Below are 20,125 nucleotides of genomic sequence, written 5' to 3'. Positions count from 1 at the left end.
ATATGCATTTTCTGTGTTATGTCAAATTTACCTGTGATGTTAAATTCTTATGAGCATATAGTTATTTTTATTAAAACAATAGCTCTGTATTGAATATTTATTATGTGCCAAGCACTGTTTTCAGTAGTTTATATATATTATCTCATTAATCTAACATGACACTGTTTTATCCTCCATAGCAGTTCTTTGAAATTATTATTGTCTTGACTTTACAACAGAAGACTTCAAAGAGAAGTCATTCTAATTAGTTAAATGTTAAAGACTTGGATTCAGTCTGCTCTTCTCCAGAGCTCAAGCACTTTACTACTCTGCTTGTTCTTTAGAAAGCAGATTTGGAGCTCCTGTAGTAACATCGGATGAGTTTAAAAGTCAAGGAGAAATACTAATTTTCTCTTATCTTTGTTCTCCCTTTCTTTCTTTTTCTTTTTTTCTTCCCTCCTTCCCTTCATGTATTTATAATTGTGGTAAAATACATATAAGATTTGCCATCTTAACAATATTCAAGTGTGCAGTTCAGTTCACATTGTTGTGCTACCAGTCTCCAGAACTTGGCAAAGCTGAAACTCTATACCCAGTAAACAACTCCAGATATCTCCCCTCCCCAAGCCTCTGGCAGGTTCCCTACCGAGCAGAGAGCCTGATGTGGGGCTCGATCCCAGGACCCTGAGATTACAACCTGAGCCAAAGGCAGAGGCCTAACCTACTGAGCCATGCAGGCACCCCCCCCCTCTTTTTTTTTTTTTCAAAGATTTTATTTATTTTTTTGACACACAGAGAGCGAGAGAGAGATCACAAGTAGGCAGGCAGAGAGAGGGGGAAGCAGACTCCCTGCTGAGCAGAGAGCCCAACGTGGGGACTTCATGATTACAACCTGAGCTGAAGGCAGAGGCTTAACCCACTGAGCCACCCAGGCACCCCAGTATTTCTCTTTTTGTAACTGGCTTATTTCACTTACCATAGTGTCTTCAAGATTCATCCATATTACAGCATGTGTCAGAATTTCCTTTATTTTTATGGCTGAATAATAAATTCCATTGTATGTGTATACCACATTTTGTTTATCCATTCATCTGTCAGTGGACACTTGAGTTGCTTATACCCTTTGGCTATTGTGAATAATGCTGTTATAAACATGGGTGTACAAATATTTTTTTGAGACCCTGCTTTTAGTTGTTTTGGGTATGTATCCAGAAGTAAAATTTCTAGATCATGTGGCAGTTCTATTATTAATTATTTGAGGTCTTAATTTTTTGTTTTTAAAGATTTTATTTATCCAACAGACAGACAGAGATCACAAGTAGGCAGAGAGGCACATAGAGAGAGAGGAAGGGAAGCAGGCTCCCTGCCGAGCAGAGAGCCTGATGCAGGGCTCAAACCCAGGACCCTGGGATCATGACCTGAGGGGTCATGAAGGTGGAGGCTTTAACGCACTGAGCCACCCAGACGCCCCTCTTAATTTTTTTAAAAAAGATTTTATTGGTTAGGAGAGAGAGCGAGAGCACAAGCAGGGTGAGCAGCAGACAGAAGGAGAAGCAGGCTCCCTGGTGAGCATGGAGCCTGATGGGGAATTTGAACCCAGGACCCCAGGATCCTGACCCGAGTTGAAGACAGATGCTTACATGACTGAGACACCCAGGTGTCCTGAGGACTTCATCTTTATTTTTGTTTTTGTTTTTTTGGTGTTCATCTTTATATTAATGTTTTTATTTTAAATTTTTGGTTAAGGTATAGTTGACATATTAGTTTTAGGTGTACAACATAGTGATTTGACAATTCTCTATACATTATGAAATGCTTACCACAATTAAGTATAGTTCCTATCTGTCACCATATGAAGTTATTACAATATTATTGGCTATATTCCCTATGCTATGGTTTAAAAAAAAAAGATTTTATTTATTTATTTATTTATTTATTTATTTCACAGAGAGATTGAGAGAGAGAACAAACGGGGGAGCAGCAGAGGGAGCAAGGGAGAAGCAGAGGGAGAAGCAGACTTCCCACTGAGCAGGGAGCCCGATGTGGGGCTCCATCCCAGGACCCTGGAATCATGACCTGAGATGAAGGCAGACACTTAACTGAGTCACTGAGGCGTTCCCCCATGCTCTAGTTTTGATGCCTTTGGCTTAATATTTTATAACTAGAAGTTGTACCTCTTAATCCCTTTATCTATTTCACCAATCCCACCCACTTTTCTCCCTAGCAAGCACCATCTTAACCTTTCTTTTCTTTTTCTTTACGATTTTACTTATTTATTTATTTGGGGGGCCATCCAGGGGGAGGGAAAGGACAAGAAGACTGCACTGAGTGTGGAGCCTGATGTGGGACTCAGTCCCATCAGATGGGACTCATGACCCATCAGATCATGACCTGAGCTGAAATCAAGAGTCAGAGGCCTGACTGAGCCACCTAGGCTCATAAATAAATGATTCACTGGCCCTTAGAAAGTATGTTAGAAGTTTAATTTAACTGATGTTGCCATTGTTTTCACTGTGCCCTTAATGGTATGCCAGGCCCTCCCAGCACTGCAAGATAAAGATGGAACAGTATAGATCCTGATCTTAAGATGCATCATAGCCTAGTGGGGAGATATTTATAGACAGAACCATGTAATGAGTGGTATACTGGTGTTACAGATGTTTTTCTGAAGTAGTATAAAGAAGGAAACCACAAACAGCTCCCAGAGAGAATCAAGGAAGGTTTCAGAGAGGAGGTAATTTTGAATGTGGTCTTGAAAGATAAGTAGAATTTGAGGGACTAGAAGAAACTATTCTATGCAGGTGAAAGACAGAATACAATGATTATGAACATGTTTATCATGTCCATTTGTTTAAGAAAGTAGGGTTTTTTCCTGATTGGTTTGAAATATAAGATTGTTCACCCCTGAAATTCACATTAAAAAAAAAGATTTTATTTATTTATTTGATAGAGATCACAAGTAGGCAGAGAGGCAGGCAGAGGGGGAAGCAGGCTCTCTGCTAAGCAGAGAGCCTGATTCAGGGCTTGATCCCAGGACCCTGAGATCATGACCTGAGCGGAAGGCAGAGGCTTAATCCACTGAGCCACCCAGGTGCCCCAAAATTCACATTGTTTTAATATCAAAGTATTTTGTTAAAATCTCTAAGTGATAGTTTTCAGATGATGAAAAAAGGAGAAAAGTAACTTTCAGAAGAGAAAGACCTTATTAAAACACAGATATCTTCTGTAAATAGAGTTGGAAAAATACTGTCAGTGTGTTCTTTGTGTATAAATGTCTCTTTTAACTTATCCATGCAGGATCTGAAAAGGAAAGCCACTTCTCTTTCTTCAGTCACGAGGTACATGACAACAGAATCATTGATGCACTAGGAAGAGAGATGGGTTCCAAATCTCACTAAGTGATCTAGAAGAGGGGAGAGACAGCCAATGTTCTGCCTCTGTTTTTCTGACCAGAGTTCCTGTGGCTCTGAGTGTTTTGCTTCCTTCTTTTCCTTCTGTCTGGTCACTTTGAAACATTGTTCCTTTGAATTCTAAGATAAAATGTGGTGTCTGTACTGTATTAATAGATATGGTAATCTTCTAAGGCTATTGTCCTTTGAAGGGATTTCTTGAGATTGAAGAGTTAAGTAGATTGTCATATTTTCTCTTGAAACTTATACTTGGTAAATTTTAACATGCTGAAAGAATACTCAAAGTCCATAGGTTGATGACATTTTTGCATAGCAAGTCTCTGTTTTACAATATCTGATTTTTTTTTTTTTTTTAGTTTTAAAAAATTAATTTTTTTTAAGAAAGGGAGAGGAGTTTGGGGGAGGGGCAGGAAAAGGAGAGAAAGAATCTGAGAATCCAAGTGGGGCTCGATCTCATGACTCTGAGATCATAACCTGAACTGAAATCAAGAGTTGGATGCTTAAATGGCTGAGCCACCCAGGCACCCCTAAAAATGATTAAAAAAAAAAAAGATTTTATTTGGGTGCCTGGGTGGCTCAGTCGCTTGAGCGACTGTCTTTGGCTGAGGTACTGATCCTGAATTGAGTCCTGGGATTGAGTCTGCATCAGGCTCCCTGCTCAGTGAGGGGTCTGCTTCTCCCTCTGACCCTCTCCCATCTCATGCTCTCTCTCTCAATCTTGATCTCTCTGACAAATAAATAAAATCTTTTTTTTTAGATTTTATTTATTTATTTGTCAGAGAGAGAGAGAGAGAGAAAGAGCGAGCATGAGAACGGGAGTAGCAGGAAGAGCCAGAGGGAGAAGCAGACTCCCTGCCGAGCAAGGGAGCCCGATGGGGGGACTCTATCCCAGGACTCTGGGATCATGACCCGAGCAGAAGGCAGATGCCTAACTGATTGAGCCACCCAGGCACCTCTGAAATGATTTTTTTAAAGCCAGAAAGCAATGAGGTCCTTATTACTTAGTAATTTTTCTACTGCTTTATTCATAATTTCTTGGTAGGAAAAACACATTTCAGTAAATAGTTGATCTTCTTTTGTGTCAGACAAAATATTTTCTCAGGTAGTCTCATTTTACTACTACTGAGGCATTTAGAGGGTGAAAAGTTAATTTTCTTGCAAGTAGTAAAGTATTACAGTTTTTGAAACCTGTGGAGTATGCATTGAAATTATAAAACAATATTTTTACATGTAAAATAGACTGACTTCTATAGAGGGTAAATGTTTTAGAAGTAGACTTTCTTCCATGTGGCTAATAGTTTGAATGGTGTGGCCCATTTTTATGTCTCACTTGAGTATGTTTAAATGATTATAAGGTAATTTGGCTTGGCTTACAATAATATTAGCTCTAAAAATTTCACTGACTTCTATATTTAATATTTAATGCTTCTTTTCATATATATGTATATACATATATGTATTTATATGGGGGAAATTTTGAGGATGTGGCTTTATTATTCTATAAAGATAATTTTATAATCCCTTAAGTATTATACAAGGCTTGTGCGTGTATCTTTTCTGTGCACACTTAAAATTCCACAAATAGGATTGTTAGTGTCCTAAGACTAAGCGATACTGACCATACAGCACCAGCCTAATAAATTTCCCCCATTTTTTCCCTAAGGTATTAGAAGAAAAGATGTCATTTCTTGAGGTGTAATTAACAAAGTTTTTCTGGCTGGCTTAATGTGAAACAGGTCTTGGATAGAATAAATCCATCTTCATTAATGGAAGTGAGACCCTAATGTGATCAGTTTATAGAAAAACATCCCTAATAATGTCTATTTTATCTAAAACATCTTGGCATGTTTACATGTGGAGACTTTGACCTCATATTTAACTGCTCTCCTTGAACCTCTTTTCTTGTTCTATTTTATTTTCTAGGTGCGTCACCGAGCTTCTGGCCAAGTGATGGCTCTTAAGATGAACACACTGAGCAGTAACCGGGCAAACATGCTGAAAGAAGTTCAGCTCATGAATAGACTTTCCCATCCCAACATCCTTAGGTAATGGCTTTTCCTTCCTTCTGGGGATCAGTGAGAAAGCTTAAACATTATTGGATGCCTGTTAGAATAGCATTAACAGCTAAAAAGAGGGATGCACCAATCTTGCTGGGATTTAGTGTGTTACAGGTCTTTTTCTGCATGTTAAGAATTAATTTTCTGGTAATTAGCTGCATTTAATAAAGCAGCTTCCTTCTGTCTCTCAAATTGTTTTACTCTTAGTAGCAGCTCATTAGAAGTTCAACCTGAGGGTTTTGGGGGGTGGGGAGGAGTTGGGTGAGCCTGGTGGTGGGTATTAAGGAGGGCACGTATTGCATGGAGCGCTGGGTGTGGTGCATAAACAATGAATTTTGGAACACACACACACACACACACACACATGCAATTAAATTAAAAAAAGAAGTTTTTTACTGCTCTATTAGTAATTTATCAAAGAGAAAAGATTTTAGTCTTTACATGGTTATTTAAAGTTTTTTTTTTTAATATTTTTTTTGTAAGATTTTATTTATTTATTTGATAGACAGAGGTCACAAGTAGGCAGAGAGGCAGGCAGAGAGAGAGAGAGGAGGAAGCAGGCTCTCCGCTGAGCGGAGAGCCCGATGCGGGGCTCGATCCCAGGACCCTGGGATCCTGACCTGAACCGAAGGCAGAGGCTTTAACCCACCCAGCCACCCAGGCGCCCCGGTTATTTAATTTTTTAAATCATTTTATGAAGAATAGTAACTAAATCAGTGAAATGAAAATAAAGGTATCCCTCCAGGCTATCTATCCTTAACTTTTAGCACTTACTTGAGAAGACATAGTTTGCCTATTTATTTATTTAAGGTTTTATTCATTTTTCTGAAAGAAAGCACACATGTATGCATATGTGAGAGAGAGAGCGAGCACTCGAGCATGTGCATGAGGCAGGGAAGGGGACAAGTAGACTCCATGCTGAGCAGGGAGCCAGACACAGGGCTTGATCCTGTGACCCTGAGATCATGACCTGAGCCGAAGTCAGACACTTAACCTACTGAGTCACCCAGGTGTCCCTAGTTTACCTTTTTAGAGTCTAATTTGTTTTATATATATAATATGGTTATATAATCATCATTTTCTAGTAATCAGTATCTGAACTTTTCTCACTTGAATTATCTTGGTTTTTTTTTTTTTTTTTTTTTTTTTTTAGTGAGGAGAGTGTATTTCCAAATGAAACCAAATACAACAGTTTGAGTCAATATATATTTAAGTAGGGTTTATGTGTAAGACACTTTAAAAAGTTAAAAGTGCTGGGGTGCCTGGGTGGCTCAGTTGTCTGCCTTCCGCTCAGGTCATGATCCTAAGGTCCTGGGATCAAGCTCCCTGCCCAGTGAGAAGCCTGTTCTTCCTCTCCCACTCTCCCTGCCTGTGCCTGTGTTCCCTCTCTTGCTGTCTCTCTGTTTAAAAAAAAAAAAAAAAAAGTCTTTTAAAAATAAATAAATGAGTAAATAAATAAAAATCTAAAAGTGCTGTTAAGTATTGTAAGTAAGGGGTGCCTGGGTGGCTCAGTGGGTTAAAGCCTCTGCCTTCGGCTCAGGTCATGATCTCAGGGTCCTGGGATCGAGCTCCGCATTGGGCTTCCTGCTTAGCAGGGAGCCTGTTTCTCCTCCTCACCTCTCTGCCTGCCTCTCTGCCTGCTTTGATCTCTGTCTATCAGGTAAATAAATAAAATTTAAAAAAAAATGTAAGTAAGACTTACATATTTGGTCAGTGATAGTACATTATAGAATTAGATTATACTGCTTACGTGAAACTTTCTACCTTAATAGAGAATTGTTGCCTTCCTAGTATACTACAAAAATGTTCAGCCAGTATTTTTTTTTTTAAGATTATTTATTTATTTATTTGACAGATAGAGATCACAAGTAGGCATAGAGGCAGGCAGAGAGAGAGAGAGGAGGAAGCAGGCTCCCTGCTGAGCAGAGAACCCGATATGGATCTCTATCCCAGAATCCCAGGACCCTGAGATCATGACCTGAGCCGAAGGCAGCGGCTTAACCCACTGAGCCACCCAGGCGCCCCTTCAGCCAGTATTTTTTTTTTAAAGATTTATTTATTTATTTGACAGAAATCACAAGGAGGCAGAGAGGCAGGCAGAGAGAGAAGAGGAAGCAGGCTCCCCGCTGAGCAGAGAACCCGACGCGGGGCTCGATCCCAGGACCATGGGATCATGACCCCAGCCGAAGGCAGAGGCTTTAACCTACTGAGCCACCCAGGTGCCCCTCAGCCAGTATTTTTATTATGACTTTCTTCCCAGTGCATAAATCAGATTAGCACATTTTTTGAGCATTTAATATAAATAAATCTGTTGATTTGTCAGATACTAGAAAGGTATAAAGACATATATAAAATGGAATGTCTGCTAGTAGGAAGGAGTTTTCATTCTAATGGGGGATCTTGGACTTACTTACATGAAAAGAGAACTAATAAAATCAGCTAGGACCTCTCCACTTGGGTAGAATAAACTCTACGAGCTATAGAAGTTCAAAGGAGTGAGAGATTACATTAGCTTGGCAGAGTCAGGGAAGCTTTTTTGGAGGAGGTCGACTAGAACTAGAACTTGAATTTTATTTTATTTTTTTAAGATTTTGTTTATTTATTTATTTATTTATTTGAGAGAGAGAGAGTAGAAGCAGGGGGAGGGGCTAAGGGAGAGAGAGAAGCAGACTCTGCATTGATCAGGGAGCCCCATGTGGGGCTTTATCCCAGGATCCTGAGATCATGACCTGAGCTGAAAGCAATATTCAACCAACTGAGCCACCCAGGTGCTCTGTAACTTGAATTTTAGTAGGATTTTAGGAGAGAGGAAAGGAATTCTGAAGAAGCAAAATAGTAATTAAGCACAGAGGTAAAAGTGCAAAGCTTTTTGAGGAATCAGTGAATAAAAACCCATTTGCCTAATAATAACAATAATGAGAAAAACACCATTTATTGAAGGCTTGTATGCTGGATCTTTACCTATTTAAAGATTTAATCTTGGGGTTCCTGTGTGGCTCAGTTCATGATCCCAGGGTTCTGGGATCAAGCTGTTGCATAGGGCTTCCTGCTCAGCAGAGAGTCTGCTTGTTCCTTTACCTCTGCCCCTCCCCCTGCTCTTGCTCTCTCTCTCAAATGAATAAATAAAATACAATAAAAAAAGATTTAATATTGAGATGCTTGGGTGGCTCAGTCAGTTAAATGGCTGCCTTCAGCTCGGGTCATGATCCCAGGGTTGGGATGGAGTCCTGCATCGGCCTCCTTGCTTGGTGGAGAGCCTGCTCCCCCATCTCCCTCTGCCTGCCACTCTGCCTACTTGTGCTCTCTCTCTCTCTGTCAAATAAATAAATAAAATCTTAAAAAAAAAAAAAGATTTAATCTTCACATCTAATGACCATTGAAGGAACTGAGGCTAAGAGATTATATGTTGGCCAAGATCTGTGACTTTGAGGCCTGGGCTCTTTCTACCATGTTTCTCCTAGAAGAACTGAGGTCGACAGCATAATATTGGTAAATAAAGGTGGAAACCTAATGCAGTTATGCAGGAATGGCTTTCATAAAGCCAAAAGAGTATATTTTATGCTCTGTGTAAATGGATTCTGAGCAGGGACTAGGGTGGTAGAGGGTAACTGATGGCAAATCCAGAAGGGTTTAATGTTGGGTAGGCTTGTGGCTAAGAGATCAGTTAGGGGGCCTCTGTGATGTTTGAGGGTGAGATGGTTGAGTCTTGATTCGATATTCTGCTTAGGAATTTTTAAGCTGATTGTATTTTTATCTTGCTTAAAAATAATATTTTTAATATTTTTGTTATTTTTATAGCAATGATACATCTTCACTATGGAACATTTAGAGAAAATAGAGTTAGCAAAACAAGAAAAATAAAATTACCCTTTATCTCGGTGCAAAGGGATCAAACTGTCATAAACATTTAGTATATTTCTTGACAGTCTTTTTTATTTCACTATTTTTCATATTCTCTTTACTGTGAACTTGACTAGTGAATACATGAGAAGAATGACTTCAAATAAATTTTACTCTATCACGGCAAAAATTTTAAATACAGCCGTTGTATAATAGAATTAAAATGGTATAGTATCATGGTTAAAAGTGAAGGTTCTAGGGGCACCTTTGTGGCTCAGTTGGTTAAGTGTCTGACTTCAGCTTAGGTCATGATTTCAGGGTCCTGGTGGGACTGAGCCCTGGAGTCCAGAGTCTGGCTCTGCAGTTCTGCACTCAGCAGGGAATCTACTTTTCCCTTTCCCTCTGCTTAGCCTCATGCATGCGTACTCTTTCTCTCTCTATCTCTCAAATAAATAAATAAATAAAATCTTAAAAAAATAAAACAAAAAAAAAAACAACCCAAGGCTCTAGATTCTAGATCAAGCTGCCTGGATTCAAATCCTGGATCTTGGGAAAGTTACTTAATTTGGCTGAGTTTTCATTTTCCCATCTATAAAATGAGAGTAATGACAGTAAACACATCAAAGAGTTGTTATTTAAGGTTAATTAAATTAGTACATATAATACACATATAGTATCCGGCTTTTGTTAACTGTGCAGTAAATGTTAGCTACTATTATTAGTTTCTTTTTCTCTGGCTAGTTTTTTGGTTTTTTTAAGATCTTTATTTGAGAGAGAGCGAGTGAAAGAGAGAGAGAGAGAGAATGAGATGGGGGAGGGCCAGAGAAAGAAGCAGACTCTCCACTGAGTGGGGAGCAAGATTGAGTGAGACTCGATCCAGGGACCCCGGGGATCATGACCCAAGCCAAAGGCAAACGCTTAACCAACTGAGCCACCCAGGCACCCTGTTTTGTTCATTTTTTTAATGGCCCATGGAAACCTATCTGTTGTCATTCATTCATTTACCAAACATTTGTTGAGTGCTGCTGTTTCAATACATTCAAAGATTTTCTGCTTGAGTAATGCTGTTTAATAGAACTTTCTGCAGTAATGGGAATGCTCTTTATTGGTGCTGTCCAGTAGCCACACATGGCTGATGAGCATTGAAATGGGGCTAGTGGGAACAAGGAACTGAATTTTTTTTTTTTTTAAGATTTTTTCTTTATTTATCTGACAGAGATCACAAGTAGGCAGAGAGGCAGGCAGAGAGAGAGGAGGAAGCAGGCTACCTGCAGAGCAGAAAGCCCGATGTGGGGCTCAGTCCCTGGACCCTGGGATCATGACCTGAGCCGAAGGCAGCGGCTTAACCCACAGCCACCCAGGTGCCCCTAGGAACTGGATTTTTTAATTTGATTAAATGGTCACGTGAAGCTACTGGCTACTGTGCTGGAAAATACTGGGCTAGAGTCCATCTAGATCTTTGCGCTTGTTTTGCTTAATATGTATGTCCAGCCTAGAAACATGGTGTGATGAGACCAGTGATACCATTCCTATTCTGATGTCCTTTTGATCTACTTTCTTAGTCTGTCTCTTTTTGTTTTCACTGCTCAGGAATGACACACCCCTCCCTTTTAACTTTGAACAGTATTTTTCTTTGCTTTCAGCTAAGTTTTCTGATATGTAAAAGATAGTGTTAACTCTGTCTTGATCTCAGCAATAAGCCAGCATATGAGATACTGCATAAAAGCCAGTGGATCTGTTGTAATCCACAGAAAGTACATACTGCATGAAAATTACTATAATTATTGTTAACTATGGTGGATTTGCACTGCAATGATGACTCTGTTCTGCATAAGCCATCTGTCTCAAATATTCTGTGGTTAAAAGCCTGGAAGTAGATTACCTTTTTTTTTTTTTTAAAGATTTTATTTATTTATTTTACAGAGATCACAAGTAGGCAAGAGAGGCAGGCAGAGACAGAGAGACGGGGAAGCAGGCTCTTGGCCAAGCAGAGAGCCCGAAGCAGGGCTCAATCCCAGGACCCTGGGACCATGACCTGAGTCATGAGGTTTGGCAGAGGCCTAACCCACTGAGCCATCCAGGTGCCCCAGATTACTTTTTTAAAAGAAGCTTCTAAATTCTACCTCTGAAATTAATAATATAGTATATGTTAATTAACTAATAATATAATATATGTTAATTAAATTGAATTTAAATAAAATTAATTTTAAAAGCTTCTAATTGTTCATATTTTTCATGTCTTTGTGTCTTTACTTTTATTGTTTATTTTGAACACAACAAAAGGAGACTATCCTACCAGTGGCCCAGAAGGAGCAGTCTTCTTGGCTTTCATTATTCTGGGGCGTGCTAACTATTTATTTATTATACTTCCTTAGGAGTGAAAACATTTATTATACTTCCTTAGGAGACCTTAAATATGAAACTAATCATGACTATGTTCCATTCTAAATGCTTTTCTAGTTGTCTTAGAAATTTACTATTAATGCTTTGTTTTTATAATTTAAATTTTTTGTTACTATTTGTTAGGCTTTTGGTCTGCTTTCTTTTTTTTTTTTTTAATTTTATTTATTTATTTGACAGACAGAGATCACAGGTAGGCAGAGAGGCAGTCAGAGGACAGAGAGAGGGGGAAGCAGGCTCCCTGCCAAGGAGAGCCTGACGTGGGGCTTGATCCCAGGACTCTGGATTATGACCTGAGCCGAAAGCAGAGGCTTTAAACCCACTGAGCCACCCAGGCGCCCCTTAGTCTACTTTCAAGCTGTGACACTTACAAGCTCTCCTTTATAGGTACAGAAGCTGAGGCAGAAATATGGACCAAGGTTTTCCCTCAAATTGAGATTCTTAGATTTTATTTTATTTTATTTTTATTTTTTATTTTTTATTATTATTTTTCAAAGATTTTGTTTACTTTTTTCACAGAGAGAGAGAGACAGTGAGAGACAGAATACAAGCAGGGGAGTAGGAGAGGGAGAAACAGGTTTCCCACGGAGCAGGGAGCCCGATGTGGGGCTCGATCCCAAGGTCCTGGGACCATGACCTGAGCGGAAAGCAGATGCCCAACAACTGAGCCACCCAGGCGCCTCTTATTTTATTTTATTTTTTAAAAGATTTTATTTATTTATTTGACAGGCAGAGATCACAAGGAGGCAGAGAGGCAGGCAGAGAGAAAGAGGGGGAAGCAGGCTCCCGCCGAGCAGAGAGCCCGATGCGGGGCTCGATCCCAGGACCCTGGAATCATGACCCGAGCCGAAGGCAGAGGCTTTAACCCACTGAGCCACCCAGGCGCCCCTATTTTATTTTATTTTTAAAGATTTTATTTATTTATCTGACAGAGAGACAGATCACAAGTAGACAGAGGCAGGCAGAGAGAGAGGGGGAAGCAGGCTCCGTGCTGAGCAGAGAGCCGGTTACGGGACTTGATCCCAGGACCCTAGGATCATGACCTGAGCCAAAGGCAGAGGCTTTCACCCACTGAGCCACCCTGGCGCCCCCCGCGAGATTTGTAGATTTTATTTTATTTTATTTTATTTTTAATTTTTTTTATTTTTTAAAAGATTTTATTTATTTATCAGAGAGAGAGAGGGGGAGAGAGCGAGCACAGGCAGACAGAATGGCAGGCAGAGGCAGAGGGAGAAGCAGGCTCCCCGCTGAGCAAGGAGCCCGATGTGGGACTCGATCCCAGGACGCTGGGATCATGACCTGAGCCGAAGGCAGCTGCTTAACCAACTGAGCCACCCAGACGTCCCGATTTGTAGATTTTAAATGGGGAAAAAACCCTTCTCTCAGAACCCTAGGTTTTTCACAGACGTGTTTCCTTAGAGGCTGACCCCTGTGGGGAGGGATATTGCTGAGCAGAGTAGGTTTCTGGTTCCCCACTTGGCTTCACCCAGCCAGAGAAGCTCTACTTTTTCTGTTTTGGGTTTTTTTTTTCTTTTTTTCTTTCTTTCTTTTTCTCTGTTTTATGTTAAACTTCTGTATAAGAATTTTGAAGAAAAGGTCTCCTGCTTGAAAACAAGGAACAGGTCAAAAATCACTACACTGGTGATTTGGAAAGTTTTCATGGGAAAGATGGCTATCTGCGTGACCTGCCAGATGGTGGGCATCTAATCCTCTGGGCAAGCTTTGGTCCTCTGCTGGCACAGCTATTTTGTGCCCAGCAGGAGTTAGTGAGCCAAACTTCTGCAGTTGTATTTCTCGTTTTCTTGACCCCCAACCTCACTTCCTCTTTTTCCTTTTATCTTTCTCCCTCCTAAGATTTCTAGTTGGAAGGAAAAGAATGGGCCTGGTAAGTCATAGAGGCAGTAGGTGTGTATATTTTGTTTGTGTATATATGTGTGTGTGTGTATATAAATATATATATATTTTTTAAATTTCTTTTTTAAAGATTCTATTTATTTATATGACAGAGAAATCACTAGTAGGTAGAGAGGCAGGCAGAGAGAGAGAGGGGGAAGTAGGCTCCCCGCTGAGCAGAGAGCCCAATGTGGTACATGATCCCGGAACCGTGAGATCATGACCTGAGCCAAAGGCAGAGGCTTAACCCACTGAGCCACTCAGGCACCCCTTAATTTTTTATTTAAAATTTTTAAGGTTTTTAATTTATTCATTAGAGAGCACAGATAAGCAGGGGTGGAGGCAGAGAGAGAGGGAGAAGCAGACCCCCACTGAGCTAGGAGCCCAATGACATGGGGCTCAATCCCAGGACCTGGAGATCCTGACCTGACCTGAAGGCAGATGCTTAACAATCTGAGCCACCCAGGTGCTTCTATATATATTTTTTAATATACAGATACGGTTAAGATTGGTTCTCTTATCATCAGTTGCTCTAAGTTATCAGTTAAAACAAGGAACAATAAAGCACTTTGTTGACTGTATGGACTGATCGTTTGGGCCTCTTGTGAATAAGGTTGTTTATGCCAGAAGTCTTATGCTCAAGATTTGTAATCTAATTCCGTGACCTTCTCATTTCCACTCCCCAGTGGTCTTTCTGAGGACCTGTACCAAGATTCATTCTCATATCTCTTTGTTATTCTTCATGTCATGAGAAATTTAAATTTAAAATTTTTGATTCTGTCTTCATATTCTAATCCTTACTTTTTCTTAGGCCACATTCTGAATTTATTTTCCTGTCTACTAATTTTTATTCAGAATTGTTTTAGCTCCCCTTTAATAGCCATTTGTGACAATGTGGTTACAATTTTGTTAAAATGGTGAATATGCTTTCAGTTCACCAAATACTTACTTGGAACTACTCAGTCCAGGCCTGTGCTGCAATGTCATGGTGAATACAAGGGAAGTAGAACCCTGTTGTCTCCCAGTCTCCTTGGGAAATAAACTGTACATCTAGGAAACAAACTAGTGTCAGCTATGAGAATATGGCAGGGTGTTTTCCCAGTCTCAGTTATTAAGATAGCTATCTTTCCAATTACCATTTTGAAAATCCCAAGGCCATCTTTAGTTATTCCTTTTCCTGTCTCTTAAAGATTTTGTTTATTTATTTATTTGAGATGGGGGGTAGGTGGTGCATTGCAGGGAGCAGAAGCTGGATCCCTGCAGAGCAGGGAACCCAGTGCAGGGCTCCATGCAGGGCTCGATCCCAGGCCCCTGTGATCATCACCTGAGCCAAAGGCATCAGTTTAAGTGACTGAGCCACCCACGCGCCCCTGCTTATTCCTTTTATTCTTTGCTTTTAATCAGAAGATAAGCGCTTGATTCTAAAGCTTTGAAGACTTTTGCATCTGTTCTTTCCTTATATACATTTGTTGGTTCAGCCCTCTTGAATTTTGCCTGGAGTAAACTATTTTCCCTCTCTTTTTGTGTCCCCCTTTCCTCTCTTCTGATACACAGCTCTAATTATGAGCTTATTTCCTATAAACCTTTTATCTTAGAATGGAGTCGAAAATCCTTTAGACTGACAGTTATGGTCTGGATCTGTTCTTCTAGCCCTGTCTTCCACTATTCCTCATATGCAGTTAACACAACTCTATGATTTCCTAATCGTGTTCTCTTGGACAAGTAACTTGACCTCTGGGCTTTGTTTTTTTTCCTTCGTTAAACTAGGGGAGTGGACCAGATCAGTGGTTAGAAATCCACAGTGAATTAATGTTGAATAATTTATAAAAGATCAGGTTTAAAAAATATATTATCTCGGGTATGTATATATTATCTCAGATGGCCGTGCATACACACATACACACACACGTGGTCTGGAATAAATGGGACACATTTGAAAATGCTGGATTAAAATGGATCTTTCTGATTTTATCCTGGTAATTATAGTGAATAACTAGATGGAAGAGTCTCACTGTAGCTCTCAAAGTAAATTTTATAACTCAAGCATGTTGGTAAAGAGGTCTTAACATTTTTTCCTCTTCTCTCTGTCAAGGTAGAAGGTCTAACTACTTAGAACTCTGTATAAGTTCTAATTTCATATAATTAGGAGAATTTTGTAAACTAAAATATGGAATAAACTTCAATAATATTTATGTCATTGTCTGTGGGTAGTGAAGTAGTACAACCCCAGTGAGATGATTTTTTAAAAATATTTTTTATTGAGATAAAATCGAGACATAAGAGAAGATGACTTTTAATATAAGCAATGGCTACCATTTATTGAGCACCTAGTATGGGGTCACTGTTTATTATTTTGCTACCTGACCTTTTTTCCTCTCTAGGCCTCTCCCATCTCAGCAAATGGAATTGCCATTACTGCTGTTATTACTTAGGCTAAAATTCTAGAAATCATCCTTAATATCTTTCCCTTACCCTCTTTCAAATCATCAAGTAGATGTACGCCTGCAACTAATGTTACACTGTATGTTAACTATACCAAAATTAAAATTAAAAACTTAAAAAAAAACAGTCTTAGGTATAAATAATATTCAGGAGAAAGAAATCAAGACTTGGCATTTACATTATTATGACTGGTTATACTCACTGCTAGGCCAAATAATGTATTATAATTATTTTTTATTTCTTGCATTTTTTTGTGTGTTTTGCCTAATTTTTCATTTGCTTAGTTACTGCATGCCTACCACTAATTCTTCCCAAAGCTTCAGACAGAATTGTAAAATTCTTCTAATGTGAATTTCCACTCTGCCAAACACATCTGGAAATGTAAAAATTCTTTCTTCAAATATCCTTCCCCTAACATCTCTCCTGGAGCTCTTGATCCTTCTGCTCTAGTTTGGACTGCTTATTCTCTAGACTCTTGCCCAGCAGTCACCCTGGGACTTGCTATCATCTTTTTTTTCTTTAAGATTTAAAAAAATCTATTTAAGAGATTGAGAAAGAGAGCATGGGCAAAAGCAGAGCACATGTGTGGGGAGGGGCAAAGAGAGATAGTAAAGGGGTAGGGGTACAGGGGGAGGGAGAGGGACAAGGAGACACGCCCTCCCAACAGACACACACACACACACACACACACAGAGTATAGAGCCCGTCTCTGGGCTCCTTCTGATGACCCTGAGATCATGACCTGAGCTGAACCACTCAGGCACCCCACTATCATCTTTCTACCTATTTCTTTCTAGATCTTTTTTTTTTTTTTAAAGATTTTATTTATTTATTTTTTGGAGAAAGAGATCACAGTTAGGCAGAGAGGCAGGCAGAGAGAGAGGGGGAAGCAGTCTCCCCACTGAGCAGAGAGCCCGATACAGGGCTTGATCCCAGGACTCTGGGATCATGACCTGAGCTGAAGGCGGAGGCTTTAACCCACTGAGCCACCCCGGTGCCCCTCTTTTTAAATCCTTTTTAACTGAACTGTCTGAACTGTCTGTGGTAGTCTATTTTCTTTTTTTTTTTTTAATTCCAGTATAATTAATATACAGTGTTACATTAGTTTCAGGTGTACAATACAGCGATTTAGCAATTCTATGCATTACTCAGTGCTCATCATGATAAGTGTACTCTTTAATTCCCATCACCTATTTTACCCATCTCCCCCACCCTTCTTCCCTCTGGAAACCAGCAATTTGTTGTCTAGTTTTTGATTTGTCCCTTTTTTCTTTGTTCATTTGTTTGTTTCTTAAATTCTACATATGAGTAAAATCGTGTGGTATTTGTCTTTCTCTGACTTATTTTACTTAGGATTATACCTTCTAAAGAAGATGTGGTATATAGACACAAAGTAATATTATTCAGCCATTAAAAAGAATGAAATCTTGCCATTTGCAATGACATGGATGGAACTAGAGAGTATTATGCCAAGTGAATTAAGTCAGTCAGAGAAAGACAAATACCATATGATTTCACACATATGTGCACTTTAAGAAACAGAGCAGATGAGCAGAGGGGAGAAAAAAGAGTGGCAATCCAAGAAACAGACTCTTAATTATAGAGAACAAACTGATAGTTACCAGAAGGGAGGTGGGTGGGAGGGTGGGTGAAATAGGTGATGGGGATTAAGGAGTGCACTTGTGATGAGCACTGGGTATTGTATGGAAGTGTTGAATTGCTATATTGTATACCTGAAATTAATGTTATATTATACTGTATGTTAACTAACTGGAATTTAAATTTAAAAAAGAAAGAAAAATGTTCAATGTACAGCCAATGTCAGAGTAATTATTGCCTGTGGTCTCTTCTAGGATTTTACAGTTTCAGGCCTCACTTGTAGGTCTTAATCCATTTTGAGTTTATTTTTGCATATGGTATAAGAAAGTGGTCTGGTTTCATTCTTCTGTATGTAGCTATCCGGTTTTCCCAACACTACTTGTTGAAGAAACTCTCTTTTTCCTATTGCATATGTTTGCCTCCTTTGTCAAAGATTAATTGACCATATAATTGTGGATTTATTTCTGGGCTTTCTATTCTGTTCCATTGTCTATGTGTCTATTTCTGTGCCAGTACCATACTGTTTTGATTACTACAGCTTTGTAGTAACTTGGAATCAGGAATTGTGATACCTCCAGATTGTTTTGGCTATTTGGGTCTTTTTTATTTCCATACAAATTTAGAATTATTTGTTCTTGTTCTGTGAAAAATGCCATGAGTATTTTGATAGGAATTCCACTAAATCTATAGATTGCTTTGGACACCCAAGATTGTCTTACATAAATATTAGAAAGGAAATAATTTAAGAGAGCTGAATCCTCAGCCTCCACAGTGGAAAGTCAGTAGAAGGTGAGAAATAGCAGTATAATCAGTAGATAGCTAGAGCTATGATGGTAAATAGAAGAAACAACTAAACGAATTGAGAGTAGTTCCCTCAGGGGAATAGAATTCAGTGGTGGTATGGGCAGGCCAAGGGACTGTTTTTTTCATTATATACTTATTTGAAGCTATATAAATGTTTAACTGATGGAAATTAAGTTAGGACACTTGCAGTAATCTAGAGAGAGCTGATGATGGCTTGTACTGTGTGGTAGCAATGAAAGTAGAGAGAAATAGTGGGATTCTGGATATCTCTGGATATTTTTTTTAGTAGAAGCAGTGGGATTTCCTAATGGATTGGGTATGGGATATTAGCAAGGAAAGGGGCGTCAAGGATAACTCTTTCTTAGGCATGTATTTGAACACCTGGGAGAATTGAATTGCCAATAACTATGTTGGAGAAGACTGCATGGGGAACAGATTTTGGGGAGAGACATCAGAGTTATCAAATTGGCAGTTGGGTAAATAGGTCTGGAATTCAGAGGAGAGTTTCAGGATAGTTGTGTCTTTTAGCAGTTAGGGGACCTTTGGCAAATTATCTAACTTCTATGATCTCAGTTTTCTCATCTATGAAGTAAAGAGTAATAATAGTACTACTGTACCAGGTTGATGGGAAAATTAAATGAGATAAAGGACTTATCACAGTGCAAGGCACTAAAGATTAACTATTATTATTTTATTATTGTTATTACTATAGTCATAATCATCTGAAGTGTCACTCTAGAGCATAGAGCTTAAGAGTTAAGAATCCTGTTCTGACTCTGCCATTTGCAAGTTGTGTGACACTGGGCAAGCCACTTAATCTCTCCTCAGTTTACTTATCTGTAAAATGGAGATAATAATAGTACCTATAACATACTGTTTTCATAAGAATTAAATGAGGTAATACCTGTAAAGTATTTAGAATAATATTAGATGCATCATGAGTGCTTAATAAATGTAATGATTATTTGTCTGTGAACTCCTTGAGGAAGGGACTATCATGTTTATTTCTCTAGCACCCACTGAGTCTCCTTTGCCTATCACGGTGCTTAGTTTATATGTGACAGTTAGTAAAACATTTTTTTAAGTGTTCTGTTTATCTATAGAGAGCACAAACCTTGAACATACTCATTTTCTTGACACATGCTTCTCAGATTGAATTGTTCTCTTTCCTCTATACGTTTGTTCTACATTGGGAGAAGAGGAAGAAATGTCATGTGAGAGTGTTGTTTCAGAAGTGTGCTCACATAAATTGAAGTTTGTGTTTATATTTTGTTATTTGGGTGTGAGTTTATGAGTTATCTTAGAATAAAGGATAAATTTGGGAAAGAGGAAGAAGCATTTTCAGTGCCTGGGGAGATAATCTATATACTTGGATTTGTGGATATTAGTTCTGTTCTGAACTTCCCAGATTAAAAAACATTTGGGAACATTTAAAGTCATATTTATGTATTACTAGTTCACCCTTTGCCAAGAGATTTGGTATTTTGCTGCTTCCATGGCAGTTTTAAGCAATGCGGCTTAAAACTTTCTGTGAAATAAAATACAAAATAAGTTTTAACTCTCAGTCTCAGTTTACTTTCAATTGTTATTCAAGATAGAGAATATTTGTTTTTCTCTCAGAAATCCAGGGTGTTTTTTTTATTTATTAAACTGGTTTAATCCTTATAAGCAAGCAGATCTTTTTTTAACTTTTTAAATTTT

General features: G+C 38.9%; 1 protein-coding gene across 1 annotated transcript in view; it reads left to right on the top strand.

The window, feature by feature from the left end:
• TESK2 (testis associated actin remodelling kinase 2) overlaps positions 1-20,125 on the top strand; it is a 133,137-nt gene that overhangs the window by 55,450 nt on the left and 57,562 nt on the right. The window contains exon 3 of the mRNA XM_059374567.1: positions 5,313-5,434. Coding sequence (XP_059230550.1) covers positions 5,313-5,434 — 122 coding nt within the window. The remainder of the gene's footprint in view (positions 1-5,312; positions 5,435-20,125) is intronic.

Source organism: Mustela nigripes, chromosome 14 (genome assembly GCF_022355385.1).
Source record: "Mustela nigripes isolate SB6536 chromosome 14, MUSNIG.SB6536, whole genome shotgun sequence".
In the NCBI taxonomy this organism is placed as follows: domain Eukaryota; kingdom Metazoa; phylum Chordata; class Mammalia; order Carnivora; family Mustelidae; genus Mustela; species Mustela nigripes.
The sequence above is the reverse complement of the archived record's forward strand: the minus strand, read 5'-3'. Positions and strand labels throughout refer to the sequence as shown.